The 18,848-nt window shown below is 41.7% G+C and overlaps 1 protein-coding gene across 2 annotated transcripts in view; it reads right to left on the bottom strand.

Annotated features, from left to right (window-relative positions):
* CSK (chloroplast sensor kinase) overlaps positions 1-18,848 on the bottom strand; it is a 38,951-nt gene extending 20,103 nt beyond the window's left edge. For both annotated transcript variants that reach the window (XM_010250370.3, XM_088904123.1), the window contains exons 1-3: positions 18,129-18,848; positions 17,655-17,825; positions 17,191-17,508 (exon numbers count right to left, since the gene is read on the bottom strand). In XM_010250370.3, coding sequence (XP_010248672.1) covers positions 17,191-17,508; positions 17,655-17,825; positions 18,129-18,722 — 1,083 coding nt within the window. In that variant the 5' untranslated portion in view covers positions 18,723-18,848. The remainder of the gene's footprint in view (positions 1-17,190; positions 17,509-17,654; positions 17,826-18,128) is intronic.

Raw genomic sequence — 18,848 nt, 5'->3', positions numbered from 1 at the left:
TAGATAAAATAAATTATATTTAATTTTCAGTTTTTATTAAATTTTTTGGGAAAATTAAATCTTAAATTATTCATTTCAGCTTTTATAATTATAATTTTCTGTTTTCCATTAATTTTGTTGGGAAAAATTATTAATTTAGTATTTTTATATAATAATTCTATTTTTCAAATAATAACTATGTTTTCATTTTTAACATATGTAAAATGAAATTTATAAATAATCTAAGGTAGATGAAATATATTATTTTTATAGTTTTTAGTTTTTATTAATTTTTTTGGAAAAATTAAATCTTAAATTATTTATTTCAGTTTTCATAATACTATTTTTTAACTTGTATTAAAGATGAAAAACAATCCAAAAGTACTCGATGTACAATTTTTTCAAACTAGACACGGATACACCTCCATATCGGTGTGTATCAGACCGTATCCACCGATATGGTGCGATACGGCCCGATACAAAGGCGTATCATACTGACACGCACGACTCGTAGGATACTTATCCAGTCGTAGTGTATCCTGATCATGGATACGGATACAATATGCCACATATCGAGAGTATCGTATCGATACCTTAATCCTTGGTTCTACCCTATGAAAAGGGGTCTTCAGCTAATGCAACGGTTGATGAGTGTCTTGCATCGTGAACTGAAGGCTCACTTGACACATGCTCAAGAACTGATGAAGCGCTATTATGATGCAAAACACAGGCCTGTTGAGTTCCAAGAAGGTGAGTTTGTCTACCTAAAACTCAAACCATATAGACAGACCTCAATGGCCTCCCGCCCCTACAACAAGCTTGCCCCTAGGTTCTATGGACCATTCAAAATTCTACAGCACATAGGATCACTAGCCTACAAGCTGGAATTGCCAGTAGACTCCAAAGTACACCCAGTTTTCCATGTCTCTGTCCTCAAGAAAGCTGTCAATCCACAAACCACATGTGCAACATTACCGGAATTCACAGAAGAAGGGTGGAAACAGCTACGACCCAAGGACATCTTGAAATATAGATGGGTGAAACAAGGTCAAGCCTTTATTAAAGAGGCATTAGTCTGCTGCGAAGGGGTACCAAATGAAGAAGCAACATGGGAGACCTGCACCGAGCTGATGCAACACTTTCCACACCTTGACCTCGAGGACGAGTGCCAGCTTGAGGAGGGGGGAGATGTTAGAGGCACAAGGGGGCAGGAACTACAAGTATATTCTAGAAGGAGAAGAAGGCCACCTCAGCATAAGGAAGCCAGTGCAAAGACAGTTGGAATTAAATGAATCAACTTGGAGTTAACTAAATCAAACGAGTTGGCAAGTTGTTACAATTCTGTTGTAAATCAATTAAGGCCACCTCAGCATAAGGAAGCCAGTGCAAAGACAGCTGGAGTTAACTGAATCAAACAAGTTGGCAAATTGTTATAATTCTGATGTAAATCAGTTACATTGAAGGAAATATTGAATATAAGTACAAGGGCGTACTTACCATAAGGAGATAATAAGAAGATTTGACCTCTTTCTCTCTTCACTCTCACTTTCCAATCACAATTACCAATTCAGGTAATTACAAATTCTTAACATTGAGTCTACTGCCCAAATCCCAATAAGAGGGACCATATCCATTTCATTAATTTGACTTGATTTGCTAAACATTCACATCCAATTTGTGGTTATCATTCGTTGTTTTATCAAATAATTTCTAGAGGAACTTTATAGGTACTACCGTACTATATTATCTTTCTGCTTAAATGTGTTTCCAAACATCCAATTAAATTAAGTTAATGAGTTTGTGTAAAGACTACGATAAGTGTCAATCTGGCACTGCTTCCTTGGGGTCTAGAGGATATTCTTCAGCAAAATGTAATGGAACATGTTTGCAATCAAGTAGATTTCCGTTTTCAACTTCTAAAAACAACCTTTCTCCAATAGTGGGACACATTATGATATTAAAAACAGCCCTTGTTACAATGTCTGGCTAACAAGAGGATAAGTGGAAATAGGAAAGAAACAACAAAGAAGGGTCTGACTCGGTACTTCTCAATGCATCATTTTTTACAAGATTTCTCAATGCATCATTAGGGGCTGCATCACCAAGACCCACAACTTGCTTTGGAAGAGGAGAAGCCCGAAGGAAAAAAATTCATGTGCTGAATTGATGTGGCATGGCATACCTTAGGGATCAAACAAGGTCTGCTTCTGAAGTTGAAATTGGAAAACGAGTTGCATTTTGGTAACTTGTTGGTTTAGGACTGTTGTGAGGTTATGACTGACAAAGTTGCATAGAATCCCCGGGTTAAATGATTAAATCACATGTAAATAATTAGGAGGCAAATCTCCTTATGGCCTTGACAAATCAGGCAGACAAAAACAATGATATCTTTGTGGTGATGGGAAATAGGAGAATTTGGGTTATTCTAATGGGACATTTTTAGAAAAAACATGCTACCTTTTTTATCAATGAAAAAACCCTGCTACTTATCACACATAGGAGCAGAGGACCCATTTTGAACCCCTAATTTTCCCACCTTCATTAGCCTCTTCATGTGACAATCTATACCAAGAGAAAGAGACCTACATAAATGTTAATGGCATTTTTATGAAGAATTGGTCCCTCAACTCCTTCCCACCTGCTCCTTTTACAACAAGAATTGGCTGCTTTGTCAGTTCATTTGGGCAATAATGACTATTAGGTAAAAATAAAGGCAAAGCCATTTTTCATGAGGACGGTAATAAGAGTGCAACAGACCTGCTACAATAAAAGCTGGTATCATGGAACCCAGATAAAGCAAGGGGCTCTATAGAGTAAACTGTAGAGAACACTGATGTGGGCCCCACAGCTATGGTCCCACTGTGTTCGTAGGGTAGAATGTGTTCTAGTCATCCTAGGGTTAGCTAGTGGTCAGTTGGTTATTTCAGTTGTTATTTATTTCAGTTTTATTTTGTTCTATTTGTTATGTAAATACTAAGGGCAGATCTGTCCTTTCCATGTAATGAGCATAACCTATAAATACTAAATAGAAGTGGCGGCGGCAGAACATTAAGATTCTGTCCCTCCTTTCAACCCTTGTGTTCAACTGCTCTCTCTTCTCTTTCTCCTCTCTTCTCTATACTTTTTCTTCTATTTTCGAACCTGAAATCTATTAGGGTTCAAGGCTGATAGCAGTCTTGAACGTCTACTTGGTATCAGAGCTAGGGTTTCTCATGTGAGTCTAGTCCATCTGACCACATGAGAACCATCTAGGGCTGGAAACTGAGAAAGTAGAGTTCGTTGACTGATTCTTGGAGATCGCCAAAGGGTTTAGCAGCTGTTGAAGACTTGCCACGGTTGCAGAGTGTTGGTGATCAGGAAGAATCAGAGAAGGCTAGGGTTCGGGTAACCTTGGAAGGCAGCGAACAGCATTCTCTTGTAAGTTATTTTATTTTCTGAGAGAAGTACTATCAAAGAAGATAGGTTGGACCTATCTAGAAAGGGCGGCCGAACCACTCTAGGGTTTTCTTCTTTCTATTCTCTAGGGTTTTGTCTTAACCCTACGGCAAACCCTAATGTTGGGCCGAGCCTTGTGATCTACCTGCGAAGCTCTTCTTAAGTTTTCTCCTCAGCATTGATCAGTTTTAGGGTTTCATATTAACCCTACTACAAGTCATATCTGTACGGTACTGCCTGGAATGTGCGGCTGAGAATTTTTTTAAGGACTGATTAAAACCCTAATTCTACTTCAGCATATTAGATTATTCTCCAAGCTGTTTAAGAATCAGGCAGAAGGCAATTTTAGGAGCAACAGTTATGGTGGTGTTTCTGAGACAGGTTTTCAGATTACAACCGTAAGATTTGATGGATCAAACTATTTGGAATGGGCCCAATCAGCCATGATGGCTATTGGGGGAAGGGGTAAATTAGGGTATCTCTTGGGAGATGTGAAAAAACCCTCCAAGGGAGACCCCATGTATACCAAGTGGGTCCAAGAAAACTACTTGGTTATGACATGGCTGTGTAATTCTTTGCAGCCTCATATCAGCCGAAATTACTTGTGGACAAAGACAGCCAAGGAGATATGGGATGTTATGAAAGAAACTTATTCCCAACCCCTTAATGTTGCCAGAGCATATGAATTGAAACGTGAAGTGAATACTCTTAAACAAGGAGAGAAACCGGTTTCGGTCTACTTCTCTACCTTGAACTCCCTGTGGCATGAGATTGATCACTTAGAGACTCTTGAATGGGAGAGTCCCAAAGATGCACAGACCCATAGAAAGCAAGTCGAGACAAACAGGGTGTTTGAGTTTCTGGCAGGCCTGAATTCAGAGTATGATATTGCGCGGCAACAGATTTTGACCAGAGATAGTGTGACCCTCTCCCAGGCATACTCCTTAGTGCATAATGAAGAGACCAGGAGGAAAGTCATGATGCAACCTCAGCCTCTTACACCGGCCCTTGTAGCTGTTAAACCCAAATCAAAGGGTGATTCAGAAAGGGACAGGAAGAAGGAAGATAAAAGGGATGTGGTATGTGAGCATTGTAAGAAACCCAAACACACAAAAGAAACATGTTGGAAGCTGCATCCTCATTTGGTCCCAACAAAGTTGAGAAGCAAGAAGGGTAATGCTCGTGTGGTCGTGACTACTGATTCAGCATCCTCGTCTGGCACAAGAGGCACACCCTTAGAGACCTTAGCTGTAGTTCGGGCTGCTCTAATACAGTTGGAAAAGGAAGTTGGGAACTCAGCTCAGCCACCGCAGTCACCATCAGCCCCTGCCACATCTGCTTTCGCACATTCAGGTACTCGAGCCTCAGCCTTACCATGCCTCAGCTCCAGGTACTACTGAACCCTGTTGGGTAATAGATTCAAGTGCATCCGACCATATGACTAGCTTGCCTTCATTGTTTACCACTTATTATTTATCTTCTAGTAGGGATAAAGTATCTATTGTTGATGGCTCTCTTGTCCCCATTTCTGGCAAGGGTGACATCAAGCTATCAGATACTATCTCCTTGTCTTCTGTCTTGCATGTTCCTAAGCTTGATACTAACCTTCTTTCAGTTAGTAGTATTACCAAACATATGAACTGCTCAGTAACTTTCTTCCCTGACCGATGTGTTTTTCAGGACCTGGAGACGAAGAAGGTGATTGGGACTGGGCGTGAGACGAATGGGATCTATCTACTCGAGGAGAGTTCTCGTCGGGAAGAGTCAGTGGATAAGAAGTCACTTGTTTCTCAGATTGTGAGTCCGGTTATGCTTTGGCATAACCGATTGGGTCATTTGTCTTTTCGATCCTTAAAGAGTCTGTTTCCTACTTTGTTTGAGTCTGTTGAGTTGTCCCAGTTGAAATGTGAAAGTTGTGAGTTTGCTAAACATAGTAGAAACTCTTATTCATTGAGTAATAAAAGGAGTAATAGTTCTTTTGAGATTGTGCATACCGATGTTTGGGGGCCATATCACATCCCTTCTATGGGTGGGTACAGATATTTTTTGTTATTTGTTGATGACCATACTCGGTTTTCTTGGGTTTATCTTATGCGTTCACGAGATGAGGTTCCCGCCCTGACCTAAAACTTCCACCAAATGATCCTAACCCAATTTGATGCCAAGATCAAAGTTCTTAGATCTGATAATGCAAATGAATACTTTGGTAAGCCATTGGCATCTTACCTTCTTCATCATGAGGTTATCCACCAGAGCACTTGCCCTCATACACCTCAGCAGAATGGGGTTGCAGAAAGGAAGAATAGGCGCATCTTGGAGGTGGCTAGAAGTATTATGTTTACCTCCAATGTCCCTATTCGCTTCTGGGGTGATGCTATCCTCACAGCGGTATATCTTATTAATCAGGTTCCTTCCCGGGTTCTTGATATGAAACCTCCTTTTTCCCTTCTATACCCAAATGAGGAGTTGTTTACTGCTCCCCTTAAAACATTTGGTTGTACCTGTTTTGTTCAGCTTCTCGGACCCCATCACTCCAAGTTCGAACCAAAGGCCTCCAAATGCATCTTTCTTGGTTATGCACAAACTCAAAAGGGTTATTGCTACTATGATCCTGTCTCAGGGAAGAAGTTTGTCTCCATGGATGTCACTTTCTTTGAGGAGACACCCTATTATTCTCGGGTTTCTCCTCAGGGGGAGAGCAGTGACAGTGAGGATTTGGGTCCTTTTCTTCAGGGGGAGTACAGTGAGGGTAGGGTTAATACTTTTGGGGCTGTTCCTTTACCTATTCCATTGGGTGATGAGGGTTGCAGTAGTGAGGGTGGTCAGAGGGATCAGGAGTTGAGAGTCTATCACAGGCAATGCAGGAAGGTTGATCCCGGTCATCAGCAGTCCAGGCCAGCTCCAACCTCTTCTGCGGCTCCAAGTCCAGGTATTACAGTCCCAGGGCCCACAGAGACTCCTTCCACTGTTGCCACTTCACCTCCTGTCGACGACCTTGACCTTCTCATTGTCGTCCGTAAAGGGAAACGGCAATGCACCACATCTACAGCCCACTGCATTTCCCAATTTTTATCCTATGATCGCCTATCTCCCTCCTACAGGTCCTATCTTACTTCCGTTGCCAATGTCCCTATTCCAAGAACAGTGCAAGAAGCCCTATCAGTCCCGGAGTGGAGAGGTGCAATGCAAGTTGAAATGGATGCCCTGTTGAAAACTAATACCTGGGAGCTAGTTGATCTGCCCAAAGGAAAGAAACCAGTTGGATACAGATGGGTATTTACTGTGAAGCACAATGCGGATGGCTCCATTGAGAGGTACAAAGCTCGGCTAGTTGCAAAAGGGTTCACCCAGACTTATGGTATAGATTACTTGGAGACCTTTGCCTCGGTAGCCAAGATGACCACCATTCGAGTTCTATTATCTCTTGCAGCAAGCCACACTTGGCCTTTGTACCAAATGGACGTTAAAAATACTTTTTTGAATGGAGACTTGCAGGAAGAGGTTTACATGCAGTTGCCTCTTGGATTCTATGATACAGAGATAGGTAAGAAGGTCTGTCGGCTCAATAAGGCATTGTATGGTTTGAAGCAGTCACCTAGAGCTTGGTTTGATAGATTCAGACTAGCCCTTGGGAAGTTCGGTTATGTATAGGTCCAGTCAGATCATACACTGTTCATCAAGAGGGTGGAGTCCTCTCTGACACTACTTGCAGTATATGTTGATGATATTGTGGTGATAGGAAATGATAGCCATGAGATTGAGTCCCTCAAACAGCTACTTCATCAAGAGTTTGAGGTGAAAGATCTCGGTGCACTACGGTATTTTTTGGGTATTGAGGTTGCTAGATCTAAACAGGGGATCTTTGTCTCTCAGAGGAAATATGTTCTAGATCTGTTGGCGGAAACTGGAAAGTTAGGTGTCAAGCCTGCAGATACACCCATTGAACAAAACCACAGGATTAGTGCAGAGAGTGGGGAGCCTCTTGAAGACAAAGTTATGTTCCAGCGATTAGTGGGAAAGCTCCTATATCTCTGCCTCACTCGGCCAGATATCAGTTATGCAGTTAGTGTTGTCAGCCAGTACATGCATTCTCCTAGAACCACACATCTTCTTGCAGCAGAAAGAATATTAGCATACTTGAAGAGATGCCCGGGTAGAGGTATATTGTTCAAGAACAATGACCACATGAAGGTGGAGGTCTATACGGATGCCGATTGGGCTGGGAGTGTTGATGACAGAAGGTCTACCTCTGGATATTGTGCCCTTGTGGGAGGTAACCTTGTCTCTTGGAGGAGTAAAAACAGAGTGTTGTCTCCCGATCTAGTGCTGAAGCTGAATACGGGTCAATGGCTAACGGAGTGGCTGAAATTCTATGGCTGAGATCACTACTTGAGGAGTTGGGTATTGAGTATGAGAAGCCCCTGATGTTGTATTGTGATAATCAAGCGGCTATTAATATAACGCACAATCCGGTGCAGCATAACAGAACTAAACATATTGAAGTTGATCGACATTTTGTACGAGAGAGTGTCTCATCACAAGTGTGTCTCCCGTACATAACATCCAACATACAACTAGCAGATATCCTCACCAAAGTTGTACCAAGGAAGAAGCTAGAGGCGGATCTCTCCAAGTTGGGAATGATAAACATTTATTCCCAACTTGAGGGGGAGTGTAGAGAACACTGATGTGGGCCCCACAGCTATGATCCCACTGTGTTCGTAGGGTAGAATGTGTTCTAGTCATCCTAGGGTTAGCTGGTGGTCAGTTGGTTATTTCAGTTGTTATTTATTTCAGTTTTATTTTGTTCTATTTGTTATGTAAATACTAAGTGCAGATCTGTCCTTTTCATGTAATGAGCATAACCTATAAATACTAAATAGAAGTGGCGGCGGCAGAACATTAAGATTCTGTCCCTCCTTTCAACCCTTGTGTTTATTGCTCTCTCTTCTCTTTCTCCTCTCTTCTCTATACTTTTTCTTCTATTTTCGAACCTGAAATCTATTAGGGAAGGCTGATAGCAGTCTTGAACGTCTACTTAAACAAATACACCAACATAACAAACCCAAACACTATACTACCTACCATCCAAACAACAAATCAGCTGATGAACAGGAATGAGGATGGAGTTCGTGCAGGCAGGTCAGTGGAGGAGATCCTTGAAGATAGAAGCAAAAAATCTCCTGTTCGAAGAGATGAGAATTAAGGGGAAGGTAAGCCTGAAGGTAAGGGAAGCGAAAAATGGTACAATACTGCTGGAAGGATTAGAAGTGATCGAGTGGCTAAGAGAGTTCATAGCTGGAGCCTGTTCAAAAGGTAAGCAGATAAACTGGCAGGATTTTAGTACATTAGAAGGGAGAAGATATGTTGTTGAATGTAAGAGGAATAGAAAGGGGTTCTTCATAGCTTTGACTGAATTCTTTGGTAAGGGACAAAGGCAACTGGTGTGTCTACCAGTAGGAAAACAGAACCAAGGTTGGGGGGAAGTTGACTGGTTGCTCAAAGAATTCTTAGCTCAAAGAGTAGCAAATGAGAAAAAAGCCTCCATATGGGAGGAGAAGGTATATCTCAACAACAGCAGGGTGGAACAAGGGCCAATGGTCATGGCAAAAACAAAAGGTCATTGCAGAATGGTGGGAGGTCTAGAGAGAGAGGAGTGGGATAGTAAGCTTGTGATACAAGCCAAGGAAAAGGTTAATGATTGGAGGGTAGCTGACTTACTGGCAACCAGGTTGAAGCTGAAGAGTGTCTTCATAGTAACCCCCTTCGATAACTGTAAAGCCATCCTAGATCCATTAAAGAATGATTTGGAAATATCAGCTATCAATGTTCAGGCTGAGTTCGGATCATTCACAGTCTTCAAATGGAATCCAACATCTAACTCCAAGGATTTTTTTGTCGAAGATGGTGTGGTGGTGCGTGTAATAGGCTTGCCATTCCATCTATGGAAACAAGAAATAGCAGAATCTATAGCTGTGTTGTGTGGAGGAATCTTGAAAGGTGCTTTCTGGGGAGATCTTTACTCAGTAGCAACCCTGCTAAGTGGTGTGAAGCCAGAAGAAGCACTACATGGACTTGTGAGAGTGGTTAATTCAAATGGGAAGGGATGTTTCACTAAAAAGAGCCAACAAATTCTGGGAAGCCAAAAAGTTATGGGGCAATTGGAAGGTCAAACCTGGAGAAAGCAAGAAAAACTTATGACAAATGGCAGATCATTTGCGCAGGTGGTGTCAGGGGAAACAAACAAAAATTCAATAGTTTCGAAAGGGAGAGGGCTGAACAAGCAACCTCAGACAGGGAAGGTTGCTGGTTCGACCATTAAATCAAGGGGGCGTGACCTTTTAAGTGGTCACGTGGGACGAAATGAAGGGCCCAATCGAGTGGATCCACTTGATGAAGGGCCGGAGAAGGCATCTCAAATAAAGGCTGTAAAGGTGGGCTCCCATAGGCTTCAGCCCAAGGCCCATTACGAGATAGATGGGCCGAGGGGTACTTTAAGTAAGCACGTGATTGGGAGGAGGGACGAGCTGATAGACGAAATTAAGCGTCTATCTTCTTCTACCCCGAACCCCTCCTCTCGTTCGAACAGTTCAGGCGCAAAAAAATCTCCAGATTCGCAGTCGCAAGGCTCTCTACAGTGGGTCCCATCCAACCTGGCGAACCGTCTCTCACCAGATAGGCGCAACCCGAGATACCTCAAGCCTAGTGATGAGAACAGAACAGGGATTGAAGACTGGTCGAGTGAACAAAACAGCAACGACGATTTTGATAGAGACGAAACGCTAAGTCTAGGAAGTCTGTCTCTGAAAAGCAACAATGATTTTTTTGAAACAGAAAGTTTGCATACAGAGCTGTTGTTTCTAGAGGAAGAGACTGAAGAGGCAGGTGGCGAGAAGGCTAGAAATGGTGAAGAAAATGGTTCTAAAGCTGTGAAAACTCCTCCTCCCTTCGCCGAGGGAGTTGACCCTGAGTCTAATGAACTACAGGATGTTGGTGGAGAGGGACAAGAATCGGCTGTGAGGATGGATGCGGGTATTCCAGTGTCGGAAACACAGAGAAAGGTCTTCCAAGTGGGTAGGTCGTCAGGAAGTGATTCTTTCACCATGTCTAATTCGCAACCTTGTCCAAAAAGGGGAAAGGCTTTAAAACCAGTTGTCGCCTGTTAGCAAGTCATTTCCAGTGATTCTAGTCCTACCCCGTTCTATCAGGTATGGGTGTCAATTCTGTTTTAGGTATTGACTTGTTTGCTCTGCCTATAACAGATATCCCAGCTTCCCATCCTGAAGGTTCTGATGTAAGAAAGAGGGTGATAGTGGAAGGAGGAGAGAGGGTGTTGGAAGGAAGTAGTAAGGGGGAGGCGGACAGAATTTGGGAGTTGATCTGTACAATGATGGAGGAACAAAATAAAAAGGAAGGACTTGGAGAAAGATGTTGTAGCCAAAATAAGTGTGAGCAGGGTAAAATTCTTCCTCAGACATTGGCTGGAAAGGATGGAGAAAAGAAAGAGGATGATTGCTGTATTAGGATGGGGGGGGAAAAAAGAAACAAATAAGAAAAAAAGATCTGAAGTGGAAAGGCTAATTTCAGACATTGAGGGGGATTTAGAATTCAGTGGTAGAGGGGATAGGAGGAAGGGCCTAAAATAAGGAGAATATGGCCTCTTATTGGGTTCTTTTGCTACTTTGTCTCGATGAAAATTATTAGCTGGAATGTAAGAGGGTTAGGGAGTGCAAGGAAGAGAAGGGTGATCAAAGACCTACTCCAAAGGGAAAAACCTGATATTGTGCTGTTACAAGAATCCAAATTGATGGAATTAGATGGGAGATAGGTGAGGAGTTTTTGGAGGTTTAGAGGTTTAGGTTGGAGCTCGGCTCCTTCTTGGGGAGCCTCAGGGGGGATTGTAACACTGTGGAGGGAGGATGTGGTAGAAGTAGTGGAAGAATTGATAGGCAGATTCTCAGTTTCCATTAAGTGCAAGAATGTAGAGAATGGGTGTGTATGGGTTTTAACCAATGTTTATGGCCCTAATTCCTATAGAGAGAGGAATGAGATGTGGGAGGAACTATATGCAATCAAGGGGCTATGGGATGGTCCTTGGTGCCTGGGCGGGGATTTTAACATCATTAGATTCTCTGATGAAACCAGTAATCCCCAACAGGTAATCTCAACAAGCATGAGAAAATTTAATGGTTTTATTGAGGATTGTGATCTGAAGGAAATACCTCTGCTGCAAGCCAGTTACACTTGGTCCAACCTTCAGGAAACCCCTTTGTGCTCGAAGTTGGATAGATTCCTATTTAACCTTGCCTGGGAGAATAGTTTGGAAAACTTGGTTGCTAGGGCGTTACCCAGGGTCACCTCCGATCACTGTCCTATCCAAATAGGTACTGAGTCTTTTCCTATAGGACCCAAACCTTTTAGATTTGAAAATATGTGGCTTACCCATCCAGATTTTGTGAAAAAAGTGAAGGAGTGGTGGGGTGAGGAGGAGAGGGGGGTAAGATGGAAGGGGATCAAGTTCCACAAGAAATTAAAAAGGTTGAGAGCCAAAATAAAAGAGTGGAATAGAGATCAGTTTGGTAGAATTGAGGAGCAAAAATTGGGCCTAATCTGTCGAATAGAGAACTTGGATGTAAAGGAATCTCACAACGGGCTGACCGAGGAGGACAGAGTGTTAAGGAGACAATTAAAAAAGGATTTGGAAGAGGTGTTATTGAGGGACGAAATCAGTTGGAGACAAAAATCTAGACACAAGTGGATTAAGGAAGGCGATGGGAACACTAGATTCTTCCATGATTTGGCAAATGGGAGACGAAGAAAGAATTTTGTGACCAAGCTAGAGATAGGAGAGGAGGTGTTTACCAACCAGGATGACATAGCCAGAAAATTTGTGGACCACTTCAAATCGATTTATAGAAGGCCTTTGAGAGAGAGGACAGTCATGGAAAGGGTGGATTGGCCAAGAATTGATGAAGGAGTGGCAAGGTGGTTGGAAAGGGATTTCGAGGAAGAAGAGATTAAGAAAGCTGTCTTTATAATGGATAGATCTAAGGCTCCGGGTCCAGATGGCTTTACAATGGGTTTTTATCAAGACTGTTGGGAGGTGTTGAAAGAGGATCTAGCTGAAGTCTTTAAGGAATTTGTAGACAATCACACTATAAGCCCTGGAATTAATGTCACCTTTTTGGCCTTGATACCTAAGAAGAATGATGCCAACCACCCAAAAGATTATAGGCCTATTAGTCTGGTGACAAGCATCTATAAAATTCTGGCTAAAGTGCTCTCATTGAGAATCAAAACAGTCCTCCCTACCATCATTAGTGAAACCCAGGGGGCTTTCATTCAAGGGCGACAAATAACAGATCATATCTTAATTGCGAATGAGTGTGTGGAGGAAATGAAAAGGTCTAGAAAGAGAGGATTCATTTGTAAATTGGATCTTGAAAAGGCCTATGATTTGGTGGACTGGAAGTTTCTATTGGAGGCTATGCAAAACTGTGGACTTGGGGACAAGTGGTGTAGTTGGATCTTTGGGTGTATCAGTACTTGTCACTACTCTATTCTGGTAAATGGTACGGTGAGAGGTGTAGGATCATTACTAAGGCTGACAGCGAAGATGCCATTAGGGGTTGGAGAATAGAGAGACACCAAGTCCCCGTCACCCACCTTCAGTTTGCAGATGACCTAATGATTTTTTGTGAATGAGGTATTAGTGAAAAGGTGGCAAACCTAAAGGAGATAATAAAAGGATTTGAAAGTGTCTCTAATTTGAGAATAAATCTGGAAAAGAGCTGCATAGCGGGTATAAATTTGGAAGTAGGGGAGGTCGAGGCTATTGCGGAGTGTCTTGAGTGTTCCACCTCTGCTTGGCCTATGTCATATTTAGGGCTTCCTTTAGGGGCAAATCCTAGGGAGAGTAGATTTTGGACCCCAGTGATAGAAAAGTTTGAGAAGAGATTAGCCTCATGGAAGAGGAACTATATCTCTTTAGGAGGGAGAATTACCCTAATAAGAGCTACCTTGGCTAACTTACCTACCTATTATTTGTCTGTCTTTAGGATACCAGTTAGGGAAGCCAGGAAACTGGAGAAGTTGATGAGAGACTTCTTATGGGAGCCGAGACAAGAAAAAAATGATCACTTGGTTAATTGGGAAATTGTGTGCAGAAGTAAAGAAGAGGGGGGCTTGGGAATTGGGAGGGTAATTAGAAAGAATCAAGCTCTATTAGGGAAATGGTTGTGGAGATGGCCTTTGGAAAGAGAGAGATTGTGGCATGAGGTGGTGGGAAGCATTCATGGGAGGTCAGAGAACGGATGGGATGCTGGTGTATCGAGGCAAGCTAACCTAGCAGCACCGTGGAAGGCTATTCACAACACCCTTCCTCAATTCCTCAATTTTATCAAGTATGAAGTTTGTTCTGGCAACTCTGTTCTTTTTTGGGAGGATATTTGGGTAGGAGACTCACCGTTAAAGGACTTGTTCCCTTCGCTTTTTTCTATTTCTTTGTACAAAAACGAGGTGGTCTCAAAATTTGTTTCACCTTTGGGAACACCCTTAGATCCTACTTGGGATTTTGGGTTTCGTAGAGGACTTAGGGATGCTGAAATTGAGTCTCTTTCTATTTTGCTTGGTTGTCTTAATCAGGTTTGTTTGGATCCCTCCAAGCCAGATAAGAGAGTTTGGACTCCTAGACCCATTGGAACCTTCTCTTGTGCTTCTTTCTTCAAGTCCATCTCTCAACTTTCTTCTCACCAACCCTTTCCGTCTAAAGAAATTTGGTGCAGGCCAGTCCCCCCAAAAATTATGGCTTTTTGTTGGGAAGTATTCCATGGGAAAGTAAACACTTTAGACAACCTACAAAAGAGAAGACCTTTTCTCTGTATTTCTCCTAATTGGTGTATCCTCTGTAGAGCTCACGGTGAGGATTGTTACCATCTACTAGTATCTTGTCCCTTTTCTGCAGACCTTTGGGCTTGGCTACTTTCGTTGTTTGGGGGTAGTTGAAGTCTACCAGCAAAAGTTCACATGCTCTTCAACCATTCTACCTTTTATTGGCCTACAAAATAGGGAGAATTATGTGGAGATGTGCTCGTGCTGCTTTGACTTGGACTCTTTGGGAAGAAAGGAATCTCAGAATTTTTCAAGACAAGGAAAGGAACAGCCAAGATTTGAAAGACTGTGTGTTAAACAGGGCAATACATTGGCTGAAGACCTTGGAAATCTTCCATCAATTCTCCTTTAATGACCTTTGGAGAAATTGGTCAGCAGTAGCAAGGTGCTCATCTTTAAAAGACAAATCAATTACAAGCCGGTCTCCTCCACCCGAAGGCTCAATAAAGTTGAACTTTGATGGAAGCAACATGGGTAATCCAGGATTATCCGGAGTGGGGGGTGCTTTGAGAAATGAGAAGGGAGAGATTTTGTTGCTCTACTCAGGTCCCTTGGGAATTGGGAACTCCATCAGGGCAGAATTCTTAGTTGCTGTACAAGGGGTGCAATTTGCAAACCAGCTGGGGGTACAACACCTAATAATCGAGGGGGATTCCAAAGTGGTGGTGGGTTGGTTAAAAAATTCTGAAGAGGCTATGTGGCGATACAAGAATGAAATGAAGAAATTTAGTTGGTTGACAAGGAATATGTTGGTCATTGTACAGTGGGTGGGGAGATCAGCAAATACTTTGTCAGATGTGTTAGCTAAGCAAGGGGTAAATAGGGAAGAATTATTTTGGGCTCAGTTGTGATTATTGTTTTTCTTTCCTAGTTTACTTGTAAGACTCAAGGAGGGGCTGCAGCTCGTGCCTCTCGTTGGGATGATGTATGAACTCACTCTAAAGTTGCTTCTGAATCAATAAATTTATTATTATTCATCAAAAAAACAGGAATGAAAAGTCATTCCTTCAAGCTCCTTTGTCACTAGCACCCAAGCATAGGTCCTACCCAAGATACTCCTCCTTACCGTTGTGTTTGGAATCAGTGTAAATCAAGAACGATGTAAAAGTTTACGCCAGTTCGATTTTGTCGGTGTTTGGAAGGAGTGTGTAATCATGATCGACGTAAAACTCCACTCCGGTTCAGTTTTGTGTGTGTTTGGATGGAGTGGAGTTTTACGTCATGAACCGATGTAAAACCCCATCAAACGTAAAGTTTTACATCGATTATCGATGTAAATACTACATTGATAAAATCGATGTAAAACTTTACACCAATCACATCACGCTTTTCAAAAGTGCGACGGTCACTTTGTTACGATCCATTTGTCCCATGTTGGTAGTATGGGATGCTGTTGTGGGGTATATATGTGTTTGGGTTCCCTCCCTCTAACAGCTAGCTTTTAGGGGTGAGTTCTACTAAAGCACATAACACACTTCTTCATGGTTCAATGTAAAATGTCATCGGTGTACTTTTACACCGATTCCAAAACGCAGCCTCAAGAATTCATCCTCCTTTGTTCCCTTGTTATGGAAGATTCTCCTATTTTTTCTTCCCAAATCAACCAAATGATCACCACAGGAACAGAGGACCACATTAATATTTGCCTCCTCTTAAGGCCCTTGACCCACCTTCTAGTGATTCGCCCAAGGGTTCTCTAGAAGAGGACAATGCATACTTTGAAATTTTGTTCAATTTGTAATCTTTTGGTGCTTATGGAAAGAAAAGAGCAATACTATTTTCAATGAATAACTCACCTAGCGCTAGCAGTCAAGATATGGCAAAAATTGAGAATTTGATATACTCTCTATTCCATCTTATCAGATTTCAAGGATCTACCTTTCGTTAACTATTATAGCCTTTAAAAACATAAGACACACATGGATCAAAAGAACAGGAAAGATTTTTCAGTCAATATGCATTGGTCCCTCCATCTTACCAGGTTTCCCAGACCTATCTTTCATTTAGGAGTGCAACTTGGGTTGGGTTGGGTTGGGAATTTGTTAAAATTTCAACAGTCCCAAGCCTGATGTGGTTGAAGTTCTTCAAATTGATCGATCCAACTAGCATCCCTACTTTCATTAACCTTTGAAATGACTGACAAAAGACAAACTCCAACCACATTATTCAATCAAACAAAGATGAATATTTTTCTCTTATTTTCTTTCTAAAGCCTTTGTATCCTCCAAACATAGGATCAATCAAATAAAAAGCCTTTTTTATCCAATATAAACATGTTTGCCTCACTATCTGTCTGACCATCTCATGTAAGAGACAACCATTATTGAGCATTTTATCAATCCTCATATGACAGTATATATTACTGTCTGCACATGTTTTTTTTTTCTTTTTTACCTTTTTTTCTTTTGTGTTTGTATTTGTTGAGAATGCCATACCAAAGTTATAAAGTTGGTATACAAGTCAAACTAAATTGCTCCAACATGATCTAAAAAGAGTTCGTTAATATATTGGCAACCCCTGCTGTTCAAATTCCAAGCAACATGGCATAAGACAATACACATTGTTTTTATGGGTGTAAGACCATAAAACAATACACATCATACCAACATAAAATAAGAAAAAAAATAATGGGTCCTAACCATGTCATAATATAAGACAATGTTTGGTACTTTGGTTAAAATTCTACTCCAAAGAATCACTATTTGAGAGAAGAGGGTTATTTTGACATGTTGATGGCAATGGGTGATGTAAAATCGCAACAATCAACTTCTGCACCATTTTAACAATGCCTTTGCCATAAATTAAATATGTTATCATCCAATCGTATGCTGCAAAACAAATCACTCTAGCAGGTTGAAGACTTGGTAAAGTGATGATAAAAGCTACCTGATCCATCACATATGCCATTGCCAGAGAGCGAGAAATATTAATAGCATTAGATCTCTGTTCAGCTGTTAACTTGTAATATCTTCTCAATAGATCTTCCTTGAGAGTCTCAACTTCCCACGATTTCCTATCCAAAAGGGGAGCAGATGTACAAGATTCGTCCGGTGATGAACATAGAGGCATATCATGTCTGTCTCTTTCAGCATTCCCAGAAGTTTCAGAATCCATCATAGGAAACTCAGCAACCAAAAAGCCCACGACAAATGGATGTTTCACCATAGGGAAAACTACAGCTCTACTTTCAGGTATCATTTTAATCTACAAGAGAACAGCATCCCAAATTCAATGCACATTGCCATCAAAAAATAAAAATAAATAAATAAATGAAAAAAAAAAAACTCACAGATGTTATTGTACAAACTCTACTAGCAGAATCAGGTTAACAGGAAAAAAAAAAAACATACTTGCTGATTTGAGAGTGCAGCTTCAGCTGCACGTAAGCCCGTTGGAACACCAAAATTACCAATTAATATCACAATGTCAGATCTTTCAGCCACGGTCGTTCGCGGATAGTAAGTAACCCGTCGAAGCTCTAACCGGTCCATAACATAACTACCAGCTGGCCTTACATAAACCTATAGAATTGCTCACGTCAAAAATAATAAAAAAAGGAGTCCTTGAATAAAGTTATTTAGATGAATAATCGATATTTAATGAACACCGCATAAAAAATGCGGTTTGCAAGACAGCCCACACATAGTATTGTTATAATTAGAATATCCAAGGCAGTGTAACTCCTCATAAAGTTTCCAGTTCATAGTTCTTCCTTTAATTCTTACGAACTCCCATTAGCTAGAAGTTTTCAAGAATTAAGCTGGACATGGAATTAAAAAAAAATTGAAAATGTTCTTGATGTGAAGACTATCAAATCAACTGACCGATAGCACGGAATCTGGATCGACAATTCTCCGGAAAAGGTCGAGCTGCTCTACACAGAGTCTCTGGAAATCTGGGCTCGGTAAGACCAACCCATTTTTTCCATCTTTTTCAACCCTCTGTACAAATTCCACCGGAGATGTGGAAGCAATGCGTATAGCCGCTGCAACCGCAGAAGCCGAAGAAACCAATCCGCCTTGTTCCTTTTCTTCTTCACCATCATCGACTGAACCAGCATGGCTGACGTGACGAAACGTTTCAGCACCAGAGTTGGCGTTTTGAAGGCACCGGTTATCCTCGGATGTGCCATTTGCGAGTGAAGAAGATGAAGCATTAGTTAGGGCACTTTGTCTCTGCGCTACAAAAGCGTTCTCCCGGCAAGAGTTCTGAAATTGGAGTATGGGCTTGTTGTTGGAACAAGGGACGAGATTGCTGGAGTTTCCGTTGCTGGGGTTGCACAAAAGAATTTTTGGGGTAATTGCAGAGAGCAGCATCGTCTTGGAGTAGATGATGAAATGCCCCTCCCCGCGAAATGGGAGACCGGAATCGAACGAAGTGGATTTTAGTGGATTTTCTTTTTCGGTATTCGGTGCCATGCACCGTTAATAACTTCCCCAGTTCCCCTTTCCCCAAAGTGCTGGTTGCGGGGTTCGATTCCGCGCAACGCTGAAACAAATTAGTAACAACGAGCCAGCCCTCTGATGGTAAGTGGATTTAATGGA

The sequence above is a fragment of the Nelumbo nucifera genome, chromosome 4 (genome assembly GCF_055504915.1).
Source record: "Nelumbo nucifera cultivar China Antique chromosome 4, China Antique-T2T, whole genome shotgun sequence".
Classification (NCBI taxonomy): Eukaryota; Viridiplantae; Streptophyta; class Magnoliopsida; order Proteales; family Nelumbonaceae; genus Nelumbo; species Nelumbo nucifera.
The sequence above is the reverse complement of the archived record's forward strand: the minus strand, read 5'-3'. Positions and strand labels throughout refer to the sequence as shown.